Source organism: Phocoena phocoena, chromosome 2 (genome assembly GCF_963924675.1).
Source record: "Phocoena phocoena chromosome 2, mPhoPho1.1, whole genome shotgun sequence".
NCBI classification, from domain to species: domain Eukaryota; kingdom Metazoa; phylum Chordata; class Mammalia; order Artiodactyla; family Phocoenidae; genus Phocoena; species Phocoena phocoena.
The window spans coordinates 143,406,702-143,432,621 of record NC_089220.1 but is presented as its reverse complement, the minus strand read 5'-3'; the positions used below and the strand labels follow the sequence as shown (position 1 = coordinate 143,432,621).

The following is a 25,920-nucleotide window of genomic DNA, read 5'->3' as shown; positions in this document are numbered from 1 at the left end:
GCCCGTGGGATTAGAAATGACAACGGCCACGTGATATATTGCTAACTATACAGCGCGGCCCTGTTATAGTAGCTGACTTTTATAGATACAGGGATTTACTAAAGGCCCAGTCATGTCCCTAGGAAAGCAATACTGTGGCTACATATGCAGAAACAGCCTCCTGTAACAGGGAAATACAGCGATCGCCGCTCTACCCCACACCACCAGTACCCTTTATGGTCCTATGACTTTGGGAAGAGGCAGTTCAGAAAGCACCATGGACCCAAAGAGTCAAGTATTTCAGGTTCATTCCAACTCTCTTCCACTCGTTAAATTTTCAATAGGTTCCCAAGAACCTCCATGCATGAGAAAACTTGGATTTGAGGAAGGGAATTTCAGGGGGAGGGGAGAGAGGGGAATGGTCCGATCGGGGAGGATACCCGCGCCACTTCCACTGTCCGGCCTGGGGATCGGCCCACCTGCCCCACGTGCCTAAGCCCGGCTGCCCCGCTCCTCCGGGTCCCTGCGCTCCCGGAGAGCCCCTGTCGGCCCCAGGTCGTGCTTCCCAGGGGGCTAAAGGTGCCGGCGCCCCCTCCAGGGTCCCCTCTGGGGATCTAACCCCTTGCCCCCCACGCAGACACCTAAGCCGGGCGCCCCATGTTCCGGGCCCCGGTCCGTCCCGGGAAGGAGGACTCGCTTCCCAGGCCAGAGCAGGTGCCCGCGCCCTCACACGCGGAGTCGGAGGAGGTGGCCGGGGAGCCCCGCCCAGATGCCGAGCCCGGCGCCGGGGCCCGGCCGGGGCGCGGGCGCTCGGTAACCCGGAAGTGGCGGCGGTGGCGGCGGTCGTGCGGGAGCGGGGGCCTGGGGGCGGTGCGCTCGAGCCGGCATGGCCGCCGCCGCCGCCCGCTTTGTGTGCAGCGCGCGGGCCCCAGCCGCCCGCGCCTCGCCCGGCCCGCGGGGCCGCCGCTGACCCGCCCCGACTCTAAGCTCGGCGCCCGCCGGGCCGGCCCCGCCTCCCTCCTCCTGCCCTTCCCCTCCCCCCCGTCCTCCTGCCGCCGGGCGGGCGGGCAGCAGCCGCCCTCCGTGCTCTGCTCGCGCGCTCCTCGCCGCGCGCCCGCCCGCCCTCGCACCCGAGCCAGCCTGCCTGCCTGCCGTACTGGCGGCGGCGGGCTCGAGGCCGCCCCGATGCCCGAGCCAGGCCCCAGGATGAACGGCTTCTCGCTGGGCGAGCTGTGCTGGCTCTTCTGCTGCCCGCCCTGCCCGAGCCGCATCGCCGCCAAGCTGGCCTTCCTGCCGCCCGAGCCCACCTACACGGTGCTGGCGCCCGAGCAGCGCGGCCCCGGCGCCCCCGCCCCGGCCTCGGCCGCCGCCGCCGCCGCCACCGCCGCGGCCCAGCCGGCGCCGCAGCAGCCCGAGGAGGGCGCGGGCTCGGGGCCCGGCGCGTGCAGCCTGCACCTGAGTGAGCGCGCCGACTGGCAGTACTCGCAGCGCGAGCTGGACGCCGTCGAGGTCTTCTTCTCGCGCACGGCCCGGGACAACCGGCTCGGCTGCATGTTCGTGCGCTGCGCGCCCTCCAGCCGCTACACGCTGCTCTTCTCGCACGGCAACGCCGTGGACCTCGGCCAGATGTGCAGCTTCTACATCGGCCTCGGCTCGCGCATCAACTGCAACATCTTCTCCTACGACTACTCGGGCTACGGCGTCAGCTCGGGCAAGCCCTCCGAGAAGAACCTCTACGCCGACATCGACGCCGCGTGGCAGGCGCTACGCACCCGGTGAGCCCGGCGGCGGTCGCCAGGCCTGGCCTGCCACTGCGGGGAGGCGGGCGGGGGGGTCCCCTGGGGGCCTCTGGGGCGGCCTGAGAGGAAAGGGGCCCCTCGTCCGGGGCTGTGGGCGAGCAGAGACCCCCCCACCCCACCCGCCGCCCCGCGGCCGCCGTGGATTCTCTTTTCTTCTCGCTCCCTGGCTTTCTCTCACCCCCTCCAAAAACTCCGCCAGCCCTCGGGTTCCTGGAGAGTTCGGACTCGGAGGATTTTGCCTGCTTTGGCGCGCCCGGGTGCCCCCGATCCACCGGCTGGGTCTTTTGTGGTTCTGGTTACCGCAAGTGGCAACGTTGGGGTGCTTAAATACCGGGCAGAAACAGCTTGGTTCGCGTTTAGTTTGTGTGAGCTGGCAGCCAGAGGCTGGAGGTCCTCAGGCTGAAGTGACCTTGGGGAAGGCGCGCGAGTCTCATACCTCTGTTTCCTTCCTTGTAAAATCAGGGGGCGAGACGGGAAGACTTCCAAAAGACGTTCCGGTTGTAAAGTGCTCGGCGGGGCCGTGTCTGGGCATCCGTGGAGTCAGCCGCAGGGTCGGGTGGTGTGAAGTTTGCCTCCTGGTGGGGCTGAGTAGCTGGCACTGCGGGCAGGGAGTTAGCTCGTGCCTGTGGGCCTGGCACCTTCCTCAGAGCCTCAGTAAAAACCCAGGATGAGTTGGAATCTTACGGTACAGGGTTTGGGGAATCTCTTGACCTTGAGTTAGCATTCACAGGAGAACTACAAAGTATTTTATCGAGGGAGGGCCTTTTTTGTGCAAGGCAGAAATTGGGGGCGTGGTTTCGGGGCTAGACCTAGTAAGACCAGCAAACAAAACTTGAGTGTTAGTCCGAGTGAGGCAGAAGTCTGGTAAGTGGGCAAGTCGTGTCACCTGTTCGTGCTCCGGTTTGGGTATCTATGATTTTGCCCCAGCCACCTGGTACCAGGGATGGTGAAAATACCTGAGATCATGTCTCCTATGACATCCGATTGCTTCAGATGAAAGAGTCCCCAGAATAAGTTTAATTGGCACTGTTATGGCTATTGACACGTATAGTCTTTATCTAAGATGTGATTGCTCGGCTCATACAGACTGCCAACATTAGTGCTTTTTGTCTTCATTCCTGTTCATACATACGCTCATAAATTACCCTGTGCCTTTCTGGGAAGATGACTTGTCCAACAGGGAAGTACTTAGGATTCAATATGTTGCTTATTCACGTTCTCCTGAAGTCCTGAAGGAGTTCATTTGGATGATAGCTTTTTGAAAGTGGTTTAGGCTGAGATGGTACCATAGGCAGAGACACTGAGTCAGAATCTACAAGTTAAAAAGCCACCTGTTCCAGTAAAGGGTTTCAAAAGTATGTGTGTCACACACAATCAATAGATTGCTAGAATTTGCTGTTGGTAAAGGTATTAAAAATAAGGGTTGGCATTAGATCTTTTTAAAGTGAAACATTAAAATCCTACCTTGAATAGGTCTTATGATAAAATTTCTGCAGAACACTGTTCCTGTATGTGCCTGTCTGGATTAGAATGAAATCCTTTCAGATATGCGTGTCTGGATTAGAATGAAATCCTTTCAGATGTAAGGCTAACCCTTTGCCCTGAATATGCAGGTGTGTCTGTGTTACAACATATGTGAGGCATAGTTATTTCCTGGAGACTTGTCATATTTAATTTAATTAAGGGCATTGTTTTAGGTAAGGTTAAATTTTGAATTATGTGCTGGTATAGCTTAACTTTGCCCAGGATTTATTTAACTTTATACCAGAACTCATGTCTAGATTGAGTTACTCACCTGTAAAATAGGTTAGAACTTAAAGGCTAAGTGAGAATCTTAGGATTTGAAGAAACCTTTCAAATCTTCTTGTCCTGTGCTTTTCAAACTTTTTTGGATTGTGACCCCACAATAAGAAACACATTTTACATCTAGATCAAGCGCACACATACACATCTGTGTCTATATATCAGAAGCAAATGTCTCACAAAACAATATTTTTGCCTGTGGGCAATACACATGCAGACTATGCTTTTTTTTTTTTAAATAAATATATTTATTTATTTTTGACTGTGTTGGGTCTTTGTTGCTGCGGCGAGGTTTCTCTAGTTGCGGCGTGCGAGGTTTCTCTAGTTGTGGCGAGCGGGGGCTACTCTTCGTTGTGGTGCGTGGGCTTCTCATTGCAGGGGCTTCTCTTGTTGCGGAGCACAGGCTGTAGGCACACGGGCTTCAGTAGTTGTGGCACACAGGCTCAGTAGTTGTGGCTCGCGGGCTCTAGAGCGCAGGCTCCGTAGTTGTGGCGCACGGCCTTAGTTGCTCCGCAGCATGTGGGATCTTCCCGGACCAGGGTTCGAACCCATGTCCCCTGCATTGGCAGGCAGATCCTTAACCACTGTGCCACCAGGGCAGTCCCACTATGTTCTGTTTTATTTCATATTTTTTTTTTAAAGAAGAAGAAAAAGAATGCTGGTTGTGAAGGACTAAGTTGATTTCCCATATCATTTATGGACACTGTCCTTATGCACCCTCATTTGATGGAGAACTGGGGAAGAGCAGTAGGTCTCTTGACTGCTAGTTTAGTACTCTTTCCACACCATGCAGTCCTATTTATCAGATTTCTCTAGAGGTGCATTAACCTCTCTAGAGGTCTCAGTTATTCTAATAGGCTAGGAGTTACTTGACTCAGAAGCTAGGCAGTCCCTTAACCACCTCCTCTCGGCTCTCTGTAGTTTTTCTGCTCTAACCTTGTCTGGAAGATGCCCTCTTCTCTGCCCATGTACAGCTCCGTTCAGGTCATTGCCACGGCAGCAGGACCTCCCCTCCCTGCCCCATGTACCCATTGTTCTGCGGCTGCCTCAGATCCCGTTTTCCACCCCCAGCCTTCATGTCTTCCTTGGGGATCTTTCTCTTTTCTGATCTCCTGATGATGAGAGACACTCAGAACACTGCTCCGAACACTGATTGGAGAGCCCACCCTATCCTAAATCATCTCCATCTCTGCACTCAGGTGTTATTCCCCCAGGAGGAATGTAAGGTGTGTGTGTGTCAGTGCTGTGCATCCCCCAAAGTACCCAGCCCAGTACTTGCCCTCCCTCCTCATACTCACACCCGGCCTTTTGTATATGCCCCTTTCCTATGCCCTGAATTCTCTATCCTGACTGGATCCTGACTGGGTTCTTGGACCCTTGGTATTCCTGTGCACCTGGTACTCAGCTCCTTTACCTGCACTTATCACACTGTGTTGCTGTGTCCTGTTGTGTGACTGCATCCCACTAAGTTGAAAGTTCCTTGAGGGCAAGGACTCCCTGTCTTCTGTTTTCCCAACAACTGGCAAAGTGCCTTAAGATAAGAGACATTCATTAAATGTTTGTTTAATGGGTTGCACATATGGGTGCCCCATAAATAGATGGGATAGATTCAAATTTTCCTAATTTTCTTACAAAGAGTTGCATCTATTTTACCTCTAGGGTTTGGTATCATGGGCATAACCACAGGCAAAGAAAGGGGTTACAATGTGTTGGCTTGAGGTCTGATCCACTTTGTATCTATTATATGCCCATGTTTGCAACATTGAAGTATCTGTATTGAACAGAAGAGTCTAACAGTAACCCTTTTGTATTTCTCTTCATCCTTTCTCCATTACTATCTGTGCGTGCTCCAGTGAGCTGCCCAGTCCTTGATGGAGGACTTCAAACACAAATACTACCTAGTATTTCCATGGGTAAAGGTAGCAAATTCCCTAAATGATGAGCAGTAGAGTGGGCCAGTAATCTAAAATAAGGGTTTGGGGAGGAAGTAAATTCTAAGGCAAAAAGGTGGTCATTGCTCTTTGGCCAAGAGATGATTATTTTAAGCATTTGAGAAATGACTGAAAAGGGTGTAGAAGAGAGGTGGGATTTGAAAGAGCCAGGGAGAGCATGGACTCAGCATGGAAGAAGTAAGTTGGTGTTTTATTAGGTTCGTACAGCTGTAGCAAAGTACCATAGACTGGGTGGCTTAAAAGCAACAAAAATTTCTCAGTTCTGGAGGCTGGAAGTCTGAGATCAGGGTGCCAGCATTGTCAGGCTCTGGTGAGAACCCTGTTTCTGGTTGCGGACTTCTCATCGTTTTCTCACACGGTGGAAGGGGCAAGGGAGCTTTCTTGGGCTGGTTTATAAGGGCACTAATCCCATTCATATGGGTTCCACCTTCATGACCTAGTCACCTTTCAAAAACCCCACCTCCTAATAACATCACCCTGTGGGTTAGGTTTCAACATATGGGACATGTGCGTGCGCACGCACACACACACACACACACAATATTCAGCCTACCGGCAGTTGGTTTTATTTATTTTATTTATTTTTAATTAATTAATTTATTTTTTGGCTGCATTGGGTCTTTGTTGCTGTGCGCAGCCTTTCTCTAGTTGCGGCGAGCGGGGGCTACTCTTCGTTGCGATGCGCAGGCTTCTCATTGCGGTGGCTTCTCTTGTTGCAGTTGCAGAGCACAGGCTGTAGGCGCACGGGCTTCAGTAGCTGTGGCACGTAGGCTTAGTACTTGTAGCTTGTGGGCTCTAGAGTAGTTGCAGTGCACAGCTTAGTGGCTTAATTGCTCAGTGGCTTGTGGGACCTTCCCGTACCAGGGCTCGAACCCGTGTCCCCTGCATTGGCAGGTGGATTCTTTTTTTTTTGCGGTACGCGGGCCTCTCACTGTTATGGCCCCTCCCGTTGTGGAGCACAGGCTCCCGTCGCGCAGGCTCAGCGGCCATGGCTCACGGGCCCAGCCGCTCCGCGGCATGTGGGATCCTCCCGGACCAGGGCACGAACCCGTGTCCCCTGCATCGGCAGGCGGACTCTCAACCACTGCGCCACCAGGGAAGCCCGGCAGGTGGATTCTTAACCTCCATGCCACCAGGGAAGCCCCTCGGCAGTTGGTTTTAGAACAGAGAGAGACAGTTGAGAATCTAAACATGGTGGAGGCCTTGAAGGTTAGGGCATGTTTTACATTTGAGTTACTAATACACTTTATAAGCATGTTGTGACTCCAGGCGATTGAGGGAATGAATTGGAATCACTTAGAAATATCTGTAGAAAGGACACTGTGAAAATCAATGTCGCCTAATTGGAGGGTAGTGTCGTCATTTGAGCTGGTGTGATTAATTTGTGCAGTAAAGGCTGCCTGTTGGTTAAGGTGGGATTAGGTAGGCGGATTAAGCCTCCTCAGCACACATCCTTCAGGGGTCTTCTCGGATGTGAGCTGATTTAGGCTGCAGAATTGGGACCTGTGATTCAAGAGGGAGTGAATCAAGCTGATTCGAAGGTGTAAACCCAAACAAGCAAATAACCCAGAGGATGAGGTGTAAGTCAGACAGAATTTTGGCTGGAACATTTTAATCTAGAGAAACAGGAGAGTAGAGGCATTTATGATTCAATATGTTATTAGTGTTTCCCATCACCATTCACAGAAGTTGTTTTGTGCAATGACTGTGGACGAGAGAGGCATTTGGTAACACTGGCAGAGAAATTGACCTAATCAGATCAGAGAGAGGAAGGTAAATAAGAACTTGCAGGGAATTCCTTGGCGGTCTCTTGGTTAGGACTCTGCGCTTTCATTGCCAGGACCAGGGTTTGATCCCTGATCAGGGAACTAAGATGTAAGATCCCGCAAGCCGAGAGGCTGGGGTTAAGAAAAGAACTTTAAATGCCTAGGTACAAAAGGCAAGTTACAAGATACTTACTATTTCTTTCACTCATTCATTCTTTCAGCTAATAAACCATTAACCGTTGAACACACATATATTGATACTGTGATTGTACCAGACACTAAGGTTTGCTTGAGTATCGTTAATCTCAAACTGTTTCTTTTTTTTGTGAAAGGATGGACTAAATTTTAGAGGCATTTTGAATATGTAGCCATGTGTTGCTCTTTTATAACTTTTGCATCTCTGATTCATAGGATCCATACTTGGAAAATCCCTAAGTCATGGGAAGGCTGTCGTGGATGTCCTCAGGTAGTGAGAGCCTTGAAAAGCACCTTCTTCTGTTGGTTGTGAATGTTGTCTACAGTTATGACTCAGGATGGGTTTCTCCTGGGAGCAGCAAAACAGTTACTACTTTCCCGAGAGTGTTGAATGTAATGACCTAACTTCTTTATTCTCAGTTTTCTCAGAGGGAATTAATTCCACGGTGCCATTAAAGGAAGAATGCTCACGGTCTCTTCCCGAGTTTGACCGATTAGCGACAAGGAAAACAGAATGTGTTATGAACAATGTGTTATGTGAACGCACAATGATCTTTCTAGAATGGAAATAGAATATCAGCTTGCAGTTCAAGGCAGTCAGTGTGAAAATATCCCATCAGGAAGAACGCAACTCCTAAGAAGAGACCTTTTGAAACTGACATTGGTGACGTGTGTTTTGGGGGTTCACTTAGAGCCTTTTCTTTAATGTCCCCACCGCCCTTCTCCAGTGCCCTCGGGCTGTACCTGGTTCTTCAGGCTGCCCTCGCCATGCCATCAGGCAGGATTTCTTCCTCTAGCACAACCAGAATCCGCGCTGTCACCCCTATCCCACCAAAGCTTACTTTCCCATGGTTCTATTTTTTGAGGGACCTTACTTTCCTCTAGTAACCCAGATGCCAAAGATCTGACAAGCCTTTCCATGTTTCTGTGTTAATGGTCAATAACTGCTTAATGGGTTTTCTCTTCCTGTTTTTATTTAGGGCAATCTTGGAGGCTCAGTTTTCTAAAATTCAGTCTGAAAACTCTACTAGTGCAATAGCATATTGGTGGAAGAGCCCCCTCTTTTTTTTTTAAATTTTCTGAAGAAGTCTTTAGAATGATACTGTCGTGAGGTCACTTAGAGCGAACCCTTAAGTTCACTCCCGACCTTCTGCTACTGCTTGCACTTCCCTCCCTCTCTCCAAATTTAGTAACTACTGTACCCATATTAATAACCCCGCATAAGACTCCAGAGTCTGGCTTCGGGAATTTTACTGTTCATCGTGGTAGCAGATTTACCTTCTCTATTGGATCTTGCTTACGCTAGTGTTGGAGGCCATAAATCTGCTCCATTTTAAGAAGCTTCATGTACATAGAGAATGGACTTGAGGACACGGGGAGGGGGAAGGGGAAGCTAGGATGAAGTGAGAGAGGGGCATTGACATATACGCACTACCAAGTGTAAAATTGATAGCTAGTGGGAAGCAGCCGCATAACACAGGGAGATCAGCTCGGTGCTTTGTGACCACCTAGAGGGGTGGGATAGGGAGGGTGGGAGGGAGACGCAAGAGGGAGGGGCTATGGGGATATATGTATATGTATAGCTGATTCATTTTGTGATACAGCAGAAACTAACACACCATTGTAAAGCAATTCTACTCCAATAGAGATGTTAAAAAAGAAAAGAAAAGAAAAGAAGCTTCAGGTACAAGAATCCAAAGTCTCAACACAGATACACTTAGGAGATCGTGAATTGGATATCAGAATGATTTTTTTTTCAGGATTGCTTTAAATAATAGGTTTGCTGATTTGTAAAAGACTTAATTTGCGAAAATTAGACGTACACAAAACTTTTTGGACTAGGGAACTTAGTTCTAATTCCAGCAGTCCATCTAATCCATGATGTCACTTCCTGCAGGGAGACGCTCCACACTAATGGGCTTTACATTCCATTGTTTTAAAAGCAAGGGATTCAACTACAGTTAAGTCCGCTACATACGAACCCTCAAGTTGCGAGCTTTCAAAGATGCGAATGTGCATCTGGTTCTAGCAAGGAACCAGAACCTGTGCCATCCACGTCAGGTGTGAGTGACGTTGCAGCTCGCCCTCCGTCTCCTGTCGCTGACGATCCTTCAGCTCTACCATCCCCCACCTCCTCTCCCTCCTCCAGTCAGTAACTCTTCTTGCCTGTTCACTCGATGCCAGCCCCTGCATGCCAGCTGTTGTACTGTGCTACTGTACTTTTCAAGGTACCGTGCTGTAAGAGTCAAAATGTTTTCTTTATTTTTTGCGTTACTTTTATGTATTATTTGTGTGAAAAGTATTATAAACCTATTCCAGTGCAGTACTATAGAGTCAACTGTGTTAGTTGGGGACCTAGGCTAACTTTGTTGGACTTATGAACAAGTTGGACGTGTTTCGAACATGCTCTCAGACCGGAACTGGTTCATATGTAGGGACTTACTGTACATGGCTTCTGAGGTGCCTTCTTTACGTAAGGCTGTGTTTCATGATTTTCAGAGGAAGTGCCTCATGTTTTTGAATTTGCTTTCCCTGACTACACGGAGAAACTTGGTGGATTCAAGTCTCTACAGTGGATCTCAACCCTGGCTGCCCTTCAGCAGTTCCTGGTAGATTTTATCTTAGTGTGTGTGTGTGTGTGTATCTAGACACATGCATGTGTGTGTGTCTGTACATATATATGAGTGAGCATGTATTCATTCACATGTGTGTGCCTCTGTACGTGCACATGTGCAGCCAGGGTTGAGATGCAAGCACCTAGAAACTATAGTTAAAGACTGGCCACAATTACAATTGGTTAACACTTGAAGAAAAGAGTATGCTAGGGATGATTTTTTTATACGCGTATGTAGATGGTTTTAGTTGAAGGTCTTTGGTGGCCAGGAACCTGCTAGCGTGGACCAAGTCGGGGAGTAGTTGTTGAGAGGACACAGCCATGTTCATACTTGCAAGATTCCTGAGCCTCCCGGGGACTGAAGCTGGGGACTCGAAAGCCGTCTTGGCCCTTGGCCCTCACGCTCTCAGCTTCCTCTGTGTGAGCTGGTGCCTCCCAGCTCCTTCTCTCTGCATGCCTGGTCCATTGCTCTTTCTACAACAAGCCTCTTCCCTGTTCCTGGTCTCTGCGCATCACTTCACCCCAGCTGTGTTTACCCCCGACTCAGCTGCCCAGGAGCTGGTCTCCCTCTGGCTTCTAGATGCCTCGTTCCCATTCTTATTCTTTTGTAAAAAATTTTTATTGGAGTATATTTGATTTACAACAATGTGTTAGTATCAGGTGTACAGAAAAGTGAATCAGCCATACATATACATATATCCACTCTTTTTTAAGATTCTTTTCCCATATAGGCCATTAGAGAGCACCGAGTAGAGTTCCCTGTGCTATACAGTAGGTTCCCATTCATTATCTACTTTATATATAGTAGCGTCGTTCCATTCTTGATTCCCCCAGTTGTACCCCAGGATAGTGATGGCCGGGGCCGAGGCAGTGTAAGTGAACAGGGCTGCTCCCTCCCTGGGGATAAGGTGGGGCTGTGGCTGGGATGAGCACTGCCCCGCACAGCCATCACTAGCACTTCTGGAGGGGGTTGCCCGGGGCCGTCTCCACTCTTCACTCAGCCCCTGTGTGCCCCAGCCTGTGACTGGCCAGAGAGCACGGACCTTGAAGAATAGATCATAATTAAGAGACCTTAAACCAGGTCAGTAGACCAGTGACATGGTTGCCTCGTGACCTGCGTGTGGCTCCCTTTGTGAGCCTGGAAACGGAAGATTGTGGAAAAACAGGGCTCTCCTCTCGTGTTGCCTCCCCCCTCTCTGCCCTTTAGCAGATGCACCATCCGCCCTGCAACGGGGGCTGCTGTGCAAACGGTCTGTGGTGTGGACGGAATTCTGCACCGCCCTTGGGGCAAAGGAGACAGGGAGGCGGTGGGTGAAGGGGGCGGGGAGAGGGAGGCCCCCAGCTCTGCAGGGGCCAGTGGACTCCTGTGTCACCGAGTCACAAGAGATCCCCACCTTGAAATGATTTAATGATTCAGTTCTTCACTGAGATGATATACTGCTGGAACCGATTTGTGGCTCTTACATCAGAGTAGCTCAGGCAAGGTTAACCCCAAGGGTAACCTGAAGAGGAGTGTAGCTGCCAGCCTTCACTTTCTCTGATGTTTTTAATGGTCATGGGCAGAGGTTTTGGAGTCACACACCTGAGTTTAGGTCCTGCCTGGGCCACTTATTAACTGCTTGACCTGAGGCAAGTTTCCTAACCTTTCTGAACCTCAGTTAAAGTAATAACAGTGGTGGTCGTAGGGGCGCAAAATTGGCCACTGCAACGTGTGTCTCTTTGGCAGAAGGATTATCTGAGGCTGATTATTTGAAGAAACTGCAGCCACGGGAGAAAGCTTTGGAAAACCCCAGTAGAAGTTACCTTTCTGTAAGAGACATTTACACGTATAAGGGAAATCTCCATTTGTAAGGGTGTCTCCCCAGCTGCTCCAGGAAGGTGGAGGGAGGGGGCGTGACCTTATCTCTAGAAGCTCTTATCAGTGCAGAAGGTGAGGACTTAAATCTGCATAACAACCGCACCTTTGTTTCCTCTGCTTTTCCTGGTGACCTCCCAGAGCTGATCCCCACTGCAGTCTTGTTTTGCTTTAGCTGAAGACGATATCTAAGGTGCAGACTTCTGCCATTTCGGAGACTTACTCAGTTTTCCTGGGTCTTCCCCATATATGCATGTTATTAAACTTTTGTTTGCTTTTCTCCTGTTAATCTGTCTTCTTTCAATTTAATTAGCAGACCAGGCAAAGAACCTAGAAAGGAAGAAGGGAAAACTTTTCTGCCCCCTACATGGTAATAATAATAACCGTAACAATAACAACAGCGACCTCAGGTCAGATGCTCTAGCACACGAGGCTTTCCGAATAGTCAGGGGACAAAAAATGGGAAGCTGTTGTTGTTTAAGATCGTTGAGAGCATTAGAGCTGTAATCACCAAATGCTCAGATCACGCTGTAGACCAGACGCTTAGATCAGGTGTTAAAGAAATTGCTCCCTTCCCCCTTCTCCATACATGTAAATAATACCCCGGGCGAGGGAGCTTGATGGGCGTGGCTATAGAGGAACTGTAAAGGAGTTTTAGTTTTATTTGCAGCTAAGGGGGAAAGAGGCTCTTTGAATTTGTTCCTCTGACCTCGAGGACTCTATGTATGATGTTTTGGCTCCGGGGAGTGGTGTGCATTAGTATTTTAAATCGGATAGCACTTCATCTACCAAGGTGTTTATATCCCCAAAGGAGACCTTAAAAGGAGAAGAAACCTTACCTGTAATCCAACACCTTGCAATTACTTTGCAAACGCTTCCTGCTTTGCTCCCTTCCCTCTGCCCTGCTGTTTCCAGGCTTAGCTGCTCAGGAGCTGAGCTTGTGTTCTGGGCGGAACCAGAGACTGCCTCAGACACAGTCAGGGATGGGGAGAACGAGGAAGTGGAACTCCCTCTTTCTCCACCACTTAGGACATTCTGGTTGCTCTTTTTTTTTTTTTTTTTTTTTTTTTTGCCGTACGCGGGCCTCTCACTGTTGTGGCCTCTCGCGCTGCGGAGCACAGGCTCCGGACGCGCAGGCTCAGCGGCCATGGCTCACGGGCCCAGCCGCTCCGCGGCATGTGGGATCTTCCCGGACCGGGGCACGAACCCGCGTCCCCTGCATCGGCAGGCGAACTCTCAACCACTGGGCCACCAGGGAAGCCCTCTGGCTGCTCTTTTTTAATGGGACAGCCTTCAGTAGATAAGAGTTATCTTTTTTTTCCTAAAGTTGGCCCAGGGACCTGAATGCACATTTCCTCCTAAAATATGAATGCTCCGTGACGCCTTGTACCTCAGATCCCTGTTGAGTTTTCAAGGCTGTGTGAAATGGAGCTCATTGATGACTTCTACAATATTGATTTACTTCAGAGTGTTAAAGGACCGTGGCACCATGGTGAAACTGGAGACCTCTGTTTCCAGGAAGTCTAGGTCATTCACATTCAATGCTCAGACTGTTAACTGTTGCAGGACATTGACTTGCTGAATCACCGAGAGGAGCCCTACCTCAAGGTTACTTGTTAACCGAGTCAAATGAAAAAGGAGCACGACGAACCTCCAGTGCTGATTATTAGTTTGTTCCTTCAGTTTACATTTTTAAACGGTTAAAACGAAACCTGGGCAGTTACGCTGGGGGGAAAACATAAAGCAAGCCTGTATTCAGAATATATCTACAAAGAGTGAGTTTCCAGACGGTAATTATAACTCTGCCGGCCAACACCTCTGTTATTATAGTTGGTAATCTCATGAGAATTCCAGCTTACCCAAAACTGTTCTAAGTGATGGTCACAGACAGAACCAGACCACGTGCAGTGATAATTATATTGACTGCGAAGGTCTGTGATACCAGAGCAAGATTCTTGTGCGCTGGTTTAACTAAAACAGTTTGAGTTATCCCTAGTGTCATAAATAATGCAAGGATATTTCAGAATCTCTGTTTTTGGTTGCTATGTTGTTTAACGATTACTATTATCATAACATTCATACCATTTAAATTTACTTACATGTATATATACATACATGTAACCATTTACGTGTTTAATCATTTCTAAACATTTCATATAACAAGGCTACATAAAATGATTTTTTTAATCTTCTTTTAAATAAATTTATTTATTTTTTATTTTAGGCTGCATTGGGTCTTCGTTGCTGTACGTGGGCTTTCCTTAGTTGCTGAGAGCAGGGGCTACTCTTCCTTGCGGTGTGCGGGTTTCTCATGGCGGTGGCTTCTCTTGCTGCGGAGCACGGGTTCTTGGCACGTGGGCTTCAGTAGTTGTGGCTCACGGGCTCCAGAGCGCAGGCTCAGTAGTTGTGGCACACGGGCTTAGTTGCTCTGCGGCATGTGGGATCTTCCTGGACCAGGGCTCCAACCCATGTCCCCTGCATTGGCGGGCAGACTCTTAACCATTGTGCCACCATGGAAGCCCAGCTTCATCTACTCTTAATACATCTTTCTAGGGTTTTCTTGATGTTTTTAGTAGGAAAAACTAATGTATTCCAATTAAACATAAGACTCCAAGTTCATTTAAAAAGAATTTTAGGGCTTCCCTGGGCTTCCTGCGACAGCCCGCTCTCCACACCTCACATCCTTCTCCATACGCTCCATCCACTGCCCAGCTCTAGCTTACATCTGTGCGTACCTGGGACAGCGCTGTCTGGCCAATAATGAGCGCTTATGGAATATGTGTTGAGTAAATAAATGGATGACTCGGTGATTATGAGTTTACAGACTTTAGTGTAAGAAATGACTGGGGGGCCTTGCTAAAATGGATTCTGGACCCCACCCTCAGAGATTCTGATATAGTAGATCTGGATTAAAGCATTTTGTATCAGCAGGCCTGGTACAAAGGGTGGGTGGTCTGTATTTGAGGAATACTGAGACATTTAAGTTGCTTGAGGACCCCCAGAATGGCTCACAGGTGTATCATAATTGCTTCCTCCTTAGAATTTTTTTTAAAAAATTTAAAGTTTTGGTTGCACCATGCAGCATGCTGGATCTTAGTTCCCCACCTAGGATCAAAGCCATGCCCCCTGCATTGGGAGTGCGGAGTCCTAACCACTGGACCACCAGGGAAATCCTGGACCAGCATTTCTTGATGTGTAAAATGTGAGAGCACCATAATTACTTTTGCAGGATTAAGTGTGGTGAAGATTACAGTTTTAATTTGCATAATTCCTCCTGCCTATCTATTTCCACGTGTTTTCTCTCTGAACCGAACGAAAATGGGGCAAGAGTTTCTGGGGGACTTTTATAGGCATCTGTATCTTCTAAAATGCACTCTTTTATTATCTTTGAGTTATCCTCCCATCTTCACCTTTACTAAAGGATTGCAAAGTTAATTAACAGCCCAGACAATTGGAATCTAAACCTCTTAGGAACTGTTCTCTTCCATCAGCACCTCTTTTCTGGAAAGTGCTACTTGGAGTAAAAGACTGCTGCCTGTATGCTTATGAAAGAAAAATATGCCTTGGCCTTTCTGTGTCTTTACCTGGAATGCCCTTCTCTGGCCAGCACAGGCTGTTCAGGATCCGCTCCCAGAGCTCTGATTATATGTCTGCTCCAGCTCTTATCACCTGGTCTTTTGGTTTGTTCTGTCTGACTCTTGTACAAGAATGCCATCTCCTTGAGGACAGGGCCAGGCTCTGACTCTTCTGGCTCACACTGAGACCCCAGTACAACACCCTGTGTATTGTACAGAAGACCCTTCAGTGTCAGCCAAAGGAATGGTGAGAATCACTGAGGGGTGGTGTTTGTACTGAGGCCTCTTTCTTTTCAGGTTCAAGATTCAGAGTCTTAATCTCCTTTGATTGGGCCTCAGGTATCTGTGGGCACCCCAGCTTCCTGCTGAGGCCTCTTTCCTGGGTTGGGTGTGAATGTATACCCCAGCCCAGGGGAGAGAGAGGGGCGATAAGGGACCCTGGGAACTGAGATCCTCCCGGCAGCCCGCCATCCGATCCTCCTCATGGCTGGCCCTCCTTCTGGAAGACAGAGCTGTTTTCTTCGGAGACACCTGTCTGTGGGACCATTCCAAGAAAGGCAGGGGAGTACGTAGAGGCAATGGGGGGACGTTTGTCTTTTTTGTCATTGATGGGCCAAGAGTGAATGCAAGTCTGTCTACTATCAAAGTGAATTCCCACAGTCCTCCATACCTGTATTGATGGCCATCTCATGTTTTTCTAAGACTTGGAAAAGGTGGTTGTGGTTATTGTTATTGAGGAATATTTGTATATTTCATCTCAGCTGACAATTAAGAGAATGCAGACTTGGAAAAAAATGTCTTTCGAAGTCCACTGACTGCCTCTATCGCCTTCATTTCCTCATGGTCCTTGAGGTCTCTACACCAGCTACTTTGTTTCCCTTGCCATGTTTTTTTTTTTTTTAACTTTATTATGATATACAAGGCAAATAAAATATTAAAATAAACCCCATGTCTTTATTACCCACCTTCAACAGCTATCAACATTCTGCCATTCTTGTAGCATCTGTACTTCAACCCACGCCCCATCCTTACTCTTATTACTTTATAATAGGTCTTTTTTTTTTTTTTTAAGAAAAAATCTGCGTCATTGAAATGCACAGATCTTAGCTGTCTGCTTCCCCGGCAGTATCTTCTTGCTGTCTGTATTAGCACTCAGGCGTGTGGTGAGCTAGCTGCAGACTCGAGCTTTTCCTGATGTGCTGTGGTGTTACACCATTGGAGTATGGATTGCAATGTGAGAACAGGTTTAAGGGAGATATTAAATAGATTTAATATCCAACAGTTATCTAAGGAAAGGCACTGCAGTCTTGGCCCTTGTTTTCAATATCAGTGTTGTAAAGAGAATAAGTTGGGGGCCCCCAGGGGTATGTTCCATTTTATCTAGAATTAGTGGGGTACAGTTAAAAGATCACTGGTAAAAAAATTAAAAAAAAAAATAAATAAATAAAAGATCACTGGTGTGGGGCTAGGAGATGTAGCTTCTAGGCAACCACTGAGATACCCAGCTGTGTGGCCTGGATAGTCAGGCCATGTCTTTGGGCCTCATTTTCTCCATTTATAAAAAGGAGGTTTGCATTAAATGTCAGTTCTGGTTTAACCATCATTCATTGATTGGCTGTTTTGTGCTAAGCACATTTCACACATTACATTATTTAAGCATCAACGTATCCGTGAGGTGGGGACTGTTATCTCCATTTTAAAGATTTGAAAACTGAGGACCAGGAAAGATGAATGACTTGCCCAGGGTCACACAGAGTTGAAAGGCGAGCCAAGATGTGGACCCAGGCATCCTGACCCTGGAGCTCTTGTTCTAAAATCACGCAATATTCCCTATGTAACTAGTCTCCCAAGGTGATGGGGTAGGTAGGGGGTGAGCATCTTTCAAGGTGCTCAAGACAGTACATTGGGATGCAGAAAGAAAATACCAGAACTTATATTTCTGCTCATTATTTACTATTTTTCAATATATGTTTTTGTTTTAAATGTTCATAAGATTTTATACAGTGTTTTAAAACACTAATGTACATATAAATTTTTGTCTATCTACACACACACACACACACACACACACACACACACACACACCAGGAGTACATGCTCTGATTTTTATGAAAAAGGGTGCATGATGAAAAGTTTAGACACCAGTGCTCTAGATTAATACCGTTAGCTAATATTTTTTGATTTCTGTTCTCAGAATTATAGGATCTGAGCATGATGAGAAATTAATATTTTCAGAAATTACAATCCTTCGACAAATTGCCTGATGTGTCAGGTACTGGGCTAGATGCTTGCTACAGTCTTGCCTTGTTACCAGATCTTCTATAGTACCAAAAAATTTTTAGTTTGCATTTAAAAGATGACTTTGAATACCCTTAGGGAGGTGACACTGCCCCACTCCCGACACACACACACACACACACACACACACAGAATTCTGTACTTTTGTCTAACAGTATTCTGAAGACAAAAAATGTCTCCTGAACCTTTGGAAATCAAATGAAAGGAAGAATAGAAATGATTCTTTTCTACTGAGATGTCTACTCAGATTCCTTTCAGCACTTGGATGAGATGGTTCTCACGAAGTTGCCTTTTGTTTTATGGATCCTGATAAAATGAAGATGGCTGAAGATTAGTCAATAGAACGCTCGATAACTTTAGGTGAGCTGCATGGTACAGAGCAACGACAGTACAGCCAGACTGCCTGGGTTTGAATCCTGCCTGTGCTGGTTCCTCTGTGCCTCAGTTTCCTCTTCTGTAAAATGGAGAAATGATAGTAGTATATGTAGTAGTGTTTGTCATGAATAAGAAATGAGTCAGTGTAAAGTGCTTTATATGTAAGTTAGATCAAATGGGTTTTTAAAAAGCTGAAAAGGAAGAGGGAAAGAAATGAAAAAGTTTATAGTAGATAGCCTTCAAAGATTGGAGAAGTAGCAGCCTGCTGTATCTCTCAAGGGTTTTGTAATCTCCAAAGCACTATCACAGACACTGTCTTTGTTCCTGAGAATGGTTCTGTGAGAAAGATAGGACAGATACTGTTACCCCCACTCGATCCAAAGGTAGAAGGAAGTAGAGGGAGAGTAAATGACTCACATCACCCCACGTGGCTGTTAAGTAGTAAGTGCAAGGCTTCAGTGTATTTCTTTAGACTTTAAAAAATGTTCCAGGGCTGCCTCTCCTAATTTGTTGCCATTAGTAATTACTTCTGTAGTTTGTTTTCTAATGATTCTGTCAGTCTGTAAATAAAGCAGTCGTGTACAAACGGTCCGGCAACGTGGTCTTTTTGTATTTGACCCTTTCATTTTTATTATTTTTTTAAAAGTGCAACTGAGTTTTCTTTCTCATTTGTCTGTTTTTCATTCCCGAAATTGGTTTTAAGGAGCCATTATGACCTATTTTAAATAATAGAGCAGTGTTTTATTCCTGAGCATTTTAAGTTGGACCAGTTTTTCCTCCGGAATTGCAGGGGTTCTCTTTTTAGATGGGAAGTGAAAATCTTTAAAAAGCCATCTGATATTTATGGACCTGGCCTTGAGGGATAACTTAAGAATGGGGTTCTTATCCTCAAGAACTTGAATTACCATTGCAGATGGTTTCCTGGAGTCATGTCCCCTCCACGGATATAGGGTGTTTATCATACCCAGCTGCCCAAGAGCCTAGTACTTGGCAGTTTTCAATAAGGATTTACTGACTTAACCCCAGACTGGATCTGGACATGCTTGTGTCTCAACAACCACGGGACAACACGTAAGGTAAGTCCTCTGACCTTGTTGGAAACTTCTCTGCTTTGTGGATTCTTATCAGGCTCTAGGTCCCTTACAGTTTTTTGGAAGTGAGAAGGTCTCTTTAACCCTAAAAGGAGAGGCTCTTGCAGTAGAAGAGTTATGTCCAGGGCATCTAGAGGCTTCTCGGCAGAATGGATCCCTGGCTTAAGACACCATTCATACAGAAAATCATTTTAAATCCTTCCCCTCTTCTCCCACCCCACTAAAGTTTAGTCTTCTTGAATTATGGCCAGAGATACTAAAGGGCACGGTCATTTCTCTGGTTAACTGTGCTGTGTAAGTCCATTATATTTATCAACAGATTATAAGGTGTTGACCTTCCATTGCCAGGTAGACCCTTAGGGCATACAGTCAGATGATCCTCGGAAGGGACCTGAGAATTGATGTGATCTGGTGGACCCCTAATGCCAATCCATGGTGTAAGAAGACACTTTGACTTATTTTTCACAGCAAAATAAGAAAAATAAAGGCAATGCAGGTTTCCTGAAGCTGGATGTATTCAAAGTTTGGATATTCTGAGGTTTTGGCCACTCTTGCTTTGCTGTTAAAATCACCTTGAAAAATATTTTATTTGGCAACCTAAATCATTTCCCCATTTTACTGGAGTAGGGAAAGAAGGGGCAGTATGCCTGGTGTCTGAAATCTAGATGTCTAGGAGCTGGTCAATTAGTCTAACTCATACATTATTTAAGAATTTATTTTGGGCTTCCCTGGTGACGCAGTGGTTGAGAGTCCGCCTGCCAATGCAGGGGACACGGGTTCGTGCCCCGGTCCGAGAAGATCCCATATGCCACGGAGCAGCTGGGCCCGTGAGCCATGGTCACTGAGCCTGCGCGTCTGGAGGCTGTGCTCTGCAACGGGAGAGGCCCGCGTACCGCAAAAAAAAAAAGTTTATTTTAATTTCTAACATCAAGTGCAAAATTTGATTCATAATAATCTTAGGTTCTTAGTACACTTTTGTGATCTGCTATCAGTTAATTAGTTTGTTTAATGTTTGTTTTAATAATAAGTGTCCCAGAGCTTTACCGTAAAGGGTAAAAGCTAGGGAAATGACAGTAATTTACTTCTAACCATCTGGTCCCTGTCTCACTCTCACCCACCCCTGGCAACCGCCTCCAATTCCCAGGTAGCCAACCACCCGAATCCTGAATTTATCTTTGCCAATAATTCCTTTTTTATGTTTGAATGAATACCTGAATTAATATCTGCATATCAGCAGTCGAGTCCTTCCAAGAAGAACAGTTTTTCTTCTGTTAAGCTCCACTCTGTCTTTTACTTTTCTCTCCTTGGTCCCAATTCTTGCTTGTCATTTCACACAACATTTCTCAGATATTTGGACACCACCACGAGGGCAATGATGGCATCTCCTTCAGGTCTGAATTGCCTGCAGCGTCGAGCACAAGTGGAGCCTCAGTAAGTGTCAGCTGAATTAAATTCTTCTCATACTCGCTCATCTCTTTTGCAGGCTAAGTATCCGAGGTTCCTTGGGGCACACTTTGTGTGTGTTGCTTCCAGATTCCTCACCATCCTGGTCCTCCTCTGAATGCATTCCTGTTTAGCGACATTTCTGAGACAGGCCTAGAGTTAGACCAGCAGTACTTTGGATGGGGTTTGACCAGAGAGACGTGCAATGGAACCTTCCCTCCCAGGGCCTTGACCCACCAGTTGGTACAGCCTAACTATGAACAGGCAGCACGCATCTCTGAAAATATCGGATCAAGCGCAATGATAGACTTCTATGTTATATGGAAGATTTCATTCTTTGAAAATTCATTTTATAAAATTCCCAAATTGTATCTCAATTTCCATTTATTGCTAGCTTTTCATGTATGCTCTTTTTTTAAAAATTTATTTATTCATTTTTTTGGCTGTGTTTATTGCTGCATGCAGGCTTTCTCTAGTTGCAGTGAGTGGGAGCTACACTTCGTTGTGGTGTGCAGGCTTCTCATTGCGGTGGCTTCTCTTGTTGAGGAGCACAGGCTCTAGGCACGTGGGCTTCAGTAGTTGTGGCACACAGGCTCAGTAGTTGTGGCTCGCGGGCTCTAGAGCGCAGGCTCAGTATTTGTGGCGCACGGGCTTAGTTGCTCCGTGGCATGTGGGATCTTCCCGGACCAGGGCTCGAACCCGTGTCCCCTGCAGTGGCAGGTGGATTCTTAACCACTACGCCACCAGGGAAGCCCCATGCCTGCTCTGTAAGTGTTCTTTTTTCCCTTTACAATTGAACATATACTCTCAGTCAGAGGCCATTTGATGGAGACAAAAAAGAAAAAAAAAAATCAAAGCTTTGGTCCATCGAATACTTTTCATCCTTGCCTCAACTGTATTAAGTTTATGAGACTTGCGCTTATTAATCTTAGCTCTTTTCATTTTTTCCATTTTCCACTCGTTTGATAAAATATGAGCAAAACGTGTTTAAACAGAGGTTTGAAAATCCTTATTTGGCAGTTGACCCCTTTTTCTTCAGAGCAATTAAGTTGAATCCAAGTAGGAAGCCCCACCCTCTCCCCTTGTCTGGGTTCCTGAAGAGCTTAAGATGCCCTAGAACAGAGTCCTTAACTGGTTGTAATAAAATATTCCGATGATTTCACACACGCCGCTGAGTAAGGCTGCTGCTGGTCTAACGGAACCCCCAGCTGGTTCATCATCACCATAGGACACAGAAGTCTGCATGGGTGGTCTGTCAGGAAGGTGGCTTAGGTTAGGAAAGTGGGGTTGTTCTAGAACCGAGCATAGCCTTCAGAAGCGTTCTCCACAGCCCACTCAGACTTTTGCCTCATTCCAATCTTTTGATTTTTTTTTTTTTGGCTGCACTACGCAGCACGTAGCACATGGGATCTTAGTTCCCCGACCAGGGATCGAACCAACGCCCCGCCCCGCATTGGAAGCACGGGGTCTTAACCACTGGGCTGCCAAGGGAAGTCCCTTTTTGTCAATTTGAAGACTCTCCTGTCAATTTCTTTTTCCACCCACATGCACTGTTGCCAAATGAGATCTCTTGCTTGTTGTTTAATTGTTTTACACCACCTTTGAAGATTTTAAACATATTTATATTAAATTTCTTCCTGTAAGTTTAGGCCCCATGCTTTGCCCATGGTATCTCCTTGCCATTGACCTTGTTAATATTCAGTCTTGATTTTTAGATCCGATTCTTAAATGCAAGGACAGCAAATTAGACTCTGGTGACTTGGAGGACTGCGGCACCAGGCCAACCCAGTGCCGTCATTTTGCTTCAGCTGGAGATGTAGTTGATTTGTGAAGGGCAGAAAGAGGCACAGGAGGGGACAGAATAACTCTGAGAATCAGTCCGAATAACGCCTGCGTTTCATTTCCTCAGACCGCACCCCTCATTTATTCTGAAGAAAGTGCCATCGGGGTACCCGTGGAGAGTATGCTCCAGTAAATACGGTAGCATATATCGTTAGGCAGCAAGTTATGCCAGCATGCCGGTGAGAAAACTTAGTAACGCGTGGCATAAGAGGTGAATGACATTTTAATGACAGAAGTGAACATTTTTACTGAAATAACATATGCAGACAATATAAATCAAAGAGAAGAGATTGGGGCTTCCCTGGTGGCGCAGTGGTTGAGAGTCCGCCTGCTGATGCGGGGGACACGGGTTTGTGCCCCGGTCCGGGAGGGTGGCACATGCCGTGGAGCGGCTGGGCCCGTGAGCCATGGCCGCTGAGCCTGCGCGTCCGGAGCCTGTGCTCCGCAACGGGAGAGGCCACAGCAGTGAGAGGCCCGCGTACCGCAAAAAAAAAGAGAGAGAGAAGAGATTTTGGTGTAAAGTAATAGTGACCCCTCTTCCTCCTTACCCCCAGCACCCAGGAGCAACTCTAGACGGTGTTTATTGATTTCCTGCTAATAAACATAGGGAATTTTTTTAGCTATCCAGTCCTGATGACTTCTTTTTGCTAGTTTTGGTGTTTGGTAGTTATTTTTGGTTCTTCATTGGCAGTGTTCGTGATTTTAAATAATATACTTAAACTTGACGTCCAGCTCCATCCACTTTAGTCAATATCTGAACTCTTTTCACCTTCCTTTACCCTCAACTCCCGCTTACTGTCAGTTTGACCTTTACTGCTACAGTGTCAAGGTTGTCTGTTGTCCTAGTTCTGAGTATAGCTTCTGTTACTCCAACTTCCTGGATTTTATTTTCCCCTTTGTCGCTCATGGTCTCCATCTCTTTGTCTACTTTGATGTCCTGGGAGGTCTCTTCAATTTTAGTTTCTAGCCTCTGAGTTAAATTTTCTATTTTAGCCATCATTTTTCATCTCTGAGTTCACTTTTCCTCTTTGACTTTCCCTTTTTCGTTAACATACTGTTCTTGTTTTATGGATATATTTTCTCAGATTTGTGAGGTTTTTTTTTTTTAATGTATCTTTCTTCTTTCTTTTAAGCCTTAAATGCTGGTCCCATAATTGTCTGTTCTTCTGAGGACACATTTGGGTCTTTTGTGCTGCTCGCTTTCCTTATATGTTGGTAGTTTAGCTTAGTGGTTAAGAGCTTGGTCTCTGGCTCAGACTCGGGTTGAATCCTGGCTTTGCCTTTGGTCCTTATAAAGCACTTTAATAATAATAATGGTAGCTCCCTGTTTAGGGCTGTTGTTGAGGATTGAATGAGTCAGTACCTGTAAAGTTTTTAGAATTGTGCCAGGGATATAGTAAATGCTCAGTAAATGTTAGCTGTCATCATCATCATCATTTTTGGTTATCTGTTCTTACTGAAGGAAGAAAGATTGGATAATCAGGTTGGGTTTCCTCCACATGGTGTGAGCAGATCTGTTCCCCTCTCGGCCTCGCCCCTGAGAGGGATGTCAGCCTGGGCAGGTGAAGGAGACCCTCCAATGCCAGGATGAGGATGACTTGATTTGGGGGCACCAACTAGAAGTCTTAGCTCACCCAGAGGATTTAAACTCTGTGTTAGGGAGGGGAGTAGATTGTGTAATTCTCTATGCAGACTTTCTATAACTTATCTATTTTTAGTTTCATGCTAATTTTGAGCCAGAAGCCTTCCTGTGACTCAGGTGACCCCCGCCTTCCCTGCAGCCCTCTTGTAGTGTATTCTGGACAACTTCCTCTACCACACATTTCCATTCTCCTGTCACTAGAAATGTACTGAAATCTTCTGTGTCTTGATTTTGCCCCATCTTCCCATTGTCTCTGCTATTGTGGGTTTATTCCTTGCTGAACTTCTATACTTCTTTTTCAGTGGGGTTGAGAAGCAAACACGTGGGCTTGGGTCCTCATTTTAAACTAGAAGCCAAAGGAATCTCCTTCATTACAGTTTCATAAACCAGAAGTTTTCCTTTGCGCTACCAGTGTTGTTACCTGTGCTAGTGATCAGGGCTTCCCCATCACACAACCTCGGGGACACCACTCACTTTGTAGCCTGTGCACGTGGCACCCCCAGAGTTGCCCTGAATACAGCCCGTGCAGCTATAGGTGAGCCTCCCCACAGGTGAGACTCCTGTAATTTTGTCAGTGCTGACAGCCCTTTTGGTCTGTCTTGGTATCTAATACTGTGCAGGAACTGACTAGGTCTCGTAGTGAGGGCGTTTGCTCATTGAATCTCGTTGAACTGCCACAGTCCAAAGAGAATTTGCCAACGGGTCGCATCACACTGGGGACTCCAGAAGGACATCTTGCCAGTTTTCCAGAGTTGATCAGACTCAGCCAGGGCACACAAAAAGACTCTCGTGAGACACTTTATTAATTGTCAATAAGAGCTGTTAGGTAAAGCTGATGTTTGCATTGTTAGAACTCATTGTCTCCATGTAGGGGAAATTCAGAGAAAGCTAGATTACCAAAGGTTTCTTGGGGCACATGAAGTCACCACAGAAGGAGATGCTTTGGCTTTGAATGGTTAATAGTATTTGTCCCTCCTAATTCAGTCCCACAGATGATGCGAACCGGATATTTGCCGTCAGGGAGGCCTGTCCTCTTGGATTACCTGGGACTCTTAAGGGGTTCCGTTCGCTCAGAAGGCATCTGAGGGGTGTGTGCTGGGCACTGGTCAGAGACAGCGGAGACGGGATCCACAGTCTGGTGCTCAGCCGCAGGGCTTCAGAGTGGTCTGGTGTGCGTTATTTTCAGCGCCAAAACTTACACTTTGTGATGAGATGTTTCTAAAATATTTTATGTACTTTTCCATCCTGAGCAGAAAATACATCATTTTGATGACCCACGGTCATCGATATGGAAATTGGGTATTGTACTATACAGTGACTTTTGATTGATTGATCTATTTATACCTTGTCTTAGAATGTTCTATAAAATAACAAGGGAGATAAGTTACAATAAGGGAAAAATAAAAACATGGCTGGAAACAGAAAATGGAGCCAGAAATGAGATTTTAAAATGCCTTCCAGGGCTTCCCTGGTGGCGCAGTGGTTGAGAGTCTGCCTGCCGACGCAGGGGACACGGGTTCGTGCCCCGGTCCGGGAAGATCCCACATGCCGCAGAGGGGCTGGGCCCGTGAGCCATGGCCGCTGAGCCTGCGCGTCCGTAGCCTGTGCTCCGCAACGGGAGAGGCCACAACAGTGAGAGGCCCGTGTACCGCAAAAAAACAAACAAACAAACATAAAAATGCCTTCCACAG

The 25,920-nt window shown here is 46.8% G+C and overlaps 1 protein-coding gene across 1 annotated transcript in view; it reads left to right on the top strand.

Moving 5' to 3' along the window:
* Nucleotides 1–1,123: 1,123 nt before the first annotated feature.
* Nucleotides 1,124–25,920, top strand: part of ABHD17C (abhydrolase domain containing 17C, depalmitoylase) — a 57,310-nt gene continuing 32,513 nt past the window's right edge. Inside the window, exon 1 of the mRNA XM_065872015.1 lies at nt 1,124–1,754. Coding sequence (XP_065728087.1) covers nt 1,165–1,754 — 590 coding nt within the window. The 5' untranslated portion in view covers nt 1,124–1,164. The remainder of the gene's footprint in view (nt 1,755–25,920) is intronic.